General features: G+C 35.1%; 1 protein-coding gene across 1 annotated transcript; it reads right to left on the bottom strand.

The window, feature by feature from the left end:
* Window positions 1–2,242: 2,242 nt before the first annotated feature.
* Window positions 2,243–3,910, bottom strand: LOC135710411 (phenoloxidase-activating factor 2-like). The gene is made up of 5 exons (XM_065232983.1): window positions 3,819–3,910; window positions 3,582–3,697; window positions 3,362–3,525; window positions 3,100–3,305; window positions 2,243–3,045 (listed from the first exon to the last, which is right to left on the bottom strand). The coding sequence occupies exons 1-5, from the start codon at window positions 3,879–3,881 to the stop codon at window positions 2,500–2,502; spliced, it is 1,095 nt and encodes a 364-aa protein (XP_065089055.1). The 5' UTR covers window positions 3,882–3,910; the 3' UTR covers window positions 2,243–2,499.
* Between the last annotated feature and the right edge of the window lie 927 nt (window positions 3,911–4,837).

The raw sequence follows: 4,837 nt of genomic DNA, 5'->3' as shown, positions 1-4,837 counted from the left end.
CAATGAAAGATCTGCATTTTTATAATTATTACTCTCTTGACGTTTTAAATTAAATTAAGTTTTAGTCGTTAACTTACGTTTATTTTATTTTTCATGCACAAAACGAAAAATTAATCTTTGATGTCAGTTCATTGTCTTTTTTTGTTGGTTTCTAATATGGTTGTAATTTTTTTTTTCACTTATCCGCCATTATAGGGCTACGATCTTAGGAACCGCTTATTCTATCGCTTGATGCCAGTGGGTTGGTGGAGCGTTTCCATTATCGGTGTATTAAAGATGTTTCGGCAGTCTTCTATTCAGTTTGCTATTATTGATTCGACAACATTGTCCACGCTACACCGCCCAGTTTAGTCCCGGTTAATAATGTTTTGTAGCGTTGAGCTGGAGTGCCCCAAAGTTCCAAAGTATGGCGCATCTTGCACGTTATCACATGTCAAATTTCAAAGACCTCGAAGTTGTGATCGGAGGTAAACTCTAGTTATAATATTTAACCCAAAGCACTGGTATAGAATAAAATTTGGAGGAAATGAATCCTTAAACATGATATTAGTTAGCATAAAATCCAGAGCAGTCACCTTCTTAAATAAAAAGAAATCAGTTACCTTTCCTTTGATTTGATTGGAGCATCAATTAATCTAACGCTGATATTACAAGCTAAAAAAATAAAAGTAAAAAAAAAATGAACTTGAACCTTTGACGAATGATTTTTATGTAAAATCGTACGCTGAATCCAACAATAATTACTTTAACGCTAAATTAGAGGTAAGAAATTTTTCGTTCGATCAATTGAACATCAATTGAACATCAATTGTCAGTGAGATTAGTGGTATTGTTATTATTTAATAGTTTTTTTTAAGTTATCTTTAGAAAAATTGAATTTCTGCTAATTTTTTATGCAATGTAAATAAAAATGTTTATTGTGGTTCTATCATTACACTCACAAAAAAAAATTTATCACGTTTAATTCGGCGTTAAAAAATTAATATTACTTCATTACAGCCGGAGGTATTTGTGGTTTTAGTAAACACGTTTTTTTTTAAAGTGATATTTCATTTTTTAGCTATATCTCAAAAACTATCCTACTGAGATTTATTGCACTACATTTTTGGATTCAGCGCACGATTTTACATGGGAAATTACCATCAGCGTACAACGTTCAAATATGCTGTAAACTAGTGTATTTAAACGAGTATATCTGTTTTGGACTCCTAGGCAAGCAACTTCTAAATAAATACTTTATTCAAGACAGCAACATGTTTTTTTTTTCATTGATTTAGATCGATTTACATGCATGTACAGATTTTGATTCATGATTGTACGGATTTTGATTCATCCTCAACACAGTGTACGGATTTCGATTCAAAATTGTACGGATTTTGATTCAAGAGATGTGTAATTTAAATACTTTTTTCTTATAATTAAAGGTAATTTTAACACCTGGTGTTTGCAAATAATGGTAAAATAAAGATAAATGTATGGGGAAAAGATGTGATAAAGAGCATAATGTGATAGCATTATTTAGTATTGACCGTTAATGATTCTCTAGTGCTTAGGTGTACGGATTTCGGTCCCGCACGGTAAACATCAAACATTGGAGTTAAAAATTATCGAAATCACCGGTTTTTAAAAGTTAAAATCCGTTAAAAGACATACTTCAAATATCCGCGTACATCGTACGGGTTAGGTAAAAGGTGTGCGTTTGACTTTGTACTGTCGCATTAATGGCCCTTCGCTCATTTTCAACTGCTATTCAATTTTCATACTGCCGTACTCTAACGGAACTCTACCTACCCTCTCCCAAAGACCATTCTCTAGCTAATACATTATCACACTAAAGCTTCATGTTAGATAACATTTCCAACAAACTCTGTAAAATCCGGTATTTCAGTATGGCACGGTATTCCCGGAAAAACCGATTTCAGTGAAACCGGCTGAACAACCCTATTCCCATCGCGCAAGAAGAGAATGACACAGACAGATATACTGAACACCATGGAATGCGCATACATGATTGGTGATTCCCCAAAAAGAGGTTTTATGCATACAATTTATTTCTTCTTTTTAAGGAATTTATCATGAGCATCGATTTCAGAGCGAAACAGTGAAAATTAAACTCTGCAAAAATTATGTAGAAAAAGTACCTATTCTTATGATTGATAGAACTGAGATATTATCAAAATTTTAGTCATCAATTACGATTCAAAAGGAAATTTAATGCAACATGTGATAAATCGCGACTGGAATTTATTACTCGTCTATTTATGTTATTACTAGAATAAATAATATTCAACCATTTTTTACTATTTAAAGTATGGAATTGAAATATGACGGCGTTGAGTGGACAGTTTGTTACAATAGTGGAAGAAAACTACTTCAAATTATGATTGAAACCTTGCCAGACTGAACAAAATGTGGTTTATGGTTGATTATGATGAGAATCTATAGTTGTACCAAAATCTCAAATCATGCATATTTTTGTCGACGAGTTCTACACACATATCAAAACTTTGAGGCATTTACGTCAGATCCCAATGCCTCCATATTTTTTTTAATCCAATCTACGAATTTGGAAACATCTGTGTATGCTCCTGGTATGTTCTTTTGTCCACAACCGATTCCCCAAGCTACGATTCCTGCCTGATAGTAACGGCTACCATCAGCAGGGCAAACTAGCGGAGCTCCACCGTCTCCGGTACAGGCGTCAACATTTTCCTCTCCACCTGCGCACATGTAGCTTTCATCCAAGATGAAATATGATCCAAGACGCGTTGATCTAAATGCATCCTGACATTTGGAGTGAGGTACAATCGGCACTTCTATTTTGCGAAGAATGTTCTGTGTTTGACCTTGCTCGAATTTGTCCTTTCCCCATGCACCAGTGAAACATTTCTCGTCACTGACTAATTGAAACTGAGGTGAGGGTAAACATATAGTCTGAATATTCAGATCAGCTTTGTAGGGCTTTTCCATTTTCAAAAGAGCTATATTGTTGTGATGATACTCGTTGTATTGTTCGTGTACAAGCACTTGCGATACCCCACGTGTCTGAAATCAAATTTGCCATTACATCTGTTATTTCTTCGATAGAACTGTATGTACCTGAGTTGAAAACAGCTCTTGAAAACTACTGGTATCCCATTCTCCTGCCCTAACCAAATAATTGATTGTCTTGTGTTCTCTTACACAGTGGGCAGTGGTTAGAGCCAAATCTGGGGCTATCAGTGATGCTGCGCATACGTAGATCTCCTTCTTAATACTCAACAAAACCTGGTTCTTCAACACCATTAGCGTCCATGGGAATTCTCCTATAATTTTAAGCAAAAGTAAATAGAAAATTTTGCTGACAATAACAACCAATTACCATACTGAGCTGATCCAACTTTATCACCAACTAACCGATAACCGATTCCGTTGTCATTCCGGATGCCACATTGTTCAAATGCGGCATTATTTCTTGGTGGTGCACTTGCAATGACATCAGATTCTTTACAACAAGTTTCCAGTCGGTCACAACCAGTGTTTAGTCTGTTGAAGAAAAATTTAGCTCGGTGAACATTGTCAAAATAATTTCATAAAATCACCTCAAATCAACATTGAATGTGTTGGTCGAATCGGTAACTACAGGCACTACGACGACATCAGTACTGTTTTCTGCATTGCACAGATCTTTTTTTACGCAAATTCCTTGGCATTCCTCCTACAGTAGAACAAAATTTGGTAATGTAATCTTCATTACTGTAGTTTGATCTAACACTGATACAATTAATACCACTACTACTTATCTATATACATATACATATATAAATATTACTACTTACCTGACTGTTGGATCGCTCCACGATAAGAAGCACAAGTGCAAATATCAACACTAGTCTCTTCATCGCCTACACCAACGTGTGTTAAACTTGGAAGTAAGTCACCAACTGGCATCATCTCAACGATTGTCTGTAGACCTTGTCAATAAACTGGTTTTTCGGGAACGTAACGGGTCGCGCTTCTGCCGCATACATTGTGCTCGTTGGGCAGAGACGGGGATAACATAAGGAAATAGAACGATTTGAGATCACAGATGAACTGCTCTAGACAAATCTTTCTTGTTTTACGCAAATGCGTTAACCCAATACCTCATTTGGTGTTTACGTCCATTTATAAGTAGAATGGTGTATTCCAATATTATCTTTTGAGCTGTTTGTGTGAATATATAACTGCTATGATGCATACTGGTATTTAACTGTGTAAAGTATTTTACGCAAAAATGAGCTCATCACCCAGTTCAAGAAATTGGTAAGGTATATGTTTTCGGATTTTCACAGACATCATGTACTTTGAAAATTTATAACTAATGAACCAAGCATTTAAGAAAGAACGTTGTGTAGTGAAATGATAAGAAAATTATATCAGTAGTTCATAAACAATATAGGGTATGTGAACCAGTTTAGGCACAAGTAAGTAAGCATATTAAGTTTTCACTTGTTATGAAATAGTTATCTCCTTGCAATGTAGCAACTCAGCGAAATAAGTATTCTGAACATTAAAAACGAAGTGACATTTGCTATATTTTCATCACAATAATCTTAATAGTTGGTTTTAAACAATTAACTCCAGTGCCAGTAGTTGTTTTTATATTGGCCGTAGTGATTTTTTTAACGGTGCATTCTTCCATTGCTAATGGGTGCAATGCAATCACGCTGGTTTTGAATCAAACTCAACATTTTACTCAATTATGAGTTTCAGTACAGATCATAAGAAAAAATCAACCCACCCCGTCACATCGGCATGCTTCTACCAGCTTATCCCCATAGTGCATGTGTTCTTAATTCATTATCCATAAGCAGCA

The sequence above is a fragment of the Ochlerotatus camptorhynchus genome, unplaced genomic scaffold, assembly GCF_037179485.1.
Source record: "Ochlerotatus camptorhynchus isolate MF236.1 unplaced genomic scaffold, CSIRO-AGI_Acam_v1.1 ptg000380l, whole genome shotgun sequence".
Lineage (NCBI taxonomy): Eukaryota > Metazoa > Arthropoda > Insecta > Diptera > Culicidae > Ochlerotatus > Ochlerotatus camptorhynchus.
Note: the sequence above shows the minus strand (reverse complement) of the source record. Positions and strands in the feature narration are given on the sequence as shown.

Excerpts from the sequence above, each read along its gene's own strand:
- LOC135710411 (XM_065232983.1), bottom strand. The coding sequence starts at position 3,881 with ATGAAGAGACTAGTGTTGATATTTGCACTTGTGCTTCTTATCGTGGAG. Across the intron at positions 3,306-3,361 it reads AGTTGGATCAGCTCAGTATG|GAGAATTCCCATGGACGCTA; the intron begins GTAATTGGTTGT and ends TTAAAATTATAG. Across the intron at positions 3,046-3,099 it reads AAGAGCTGTTTTCAACTCAG|ACACGTGGGGTATCGCAAGT; the intron begins GTACATACAGTT and ends ATTTGATTTCAG.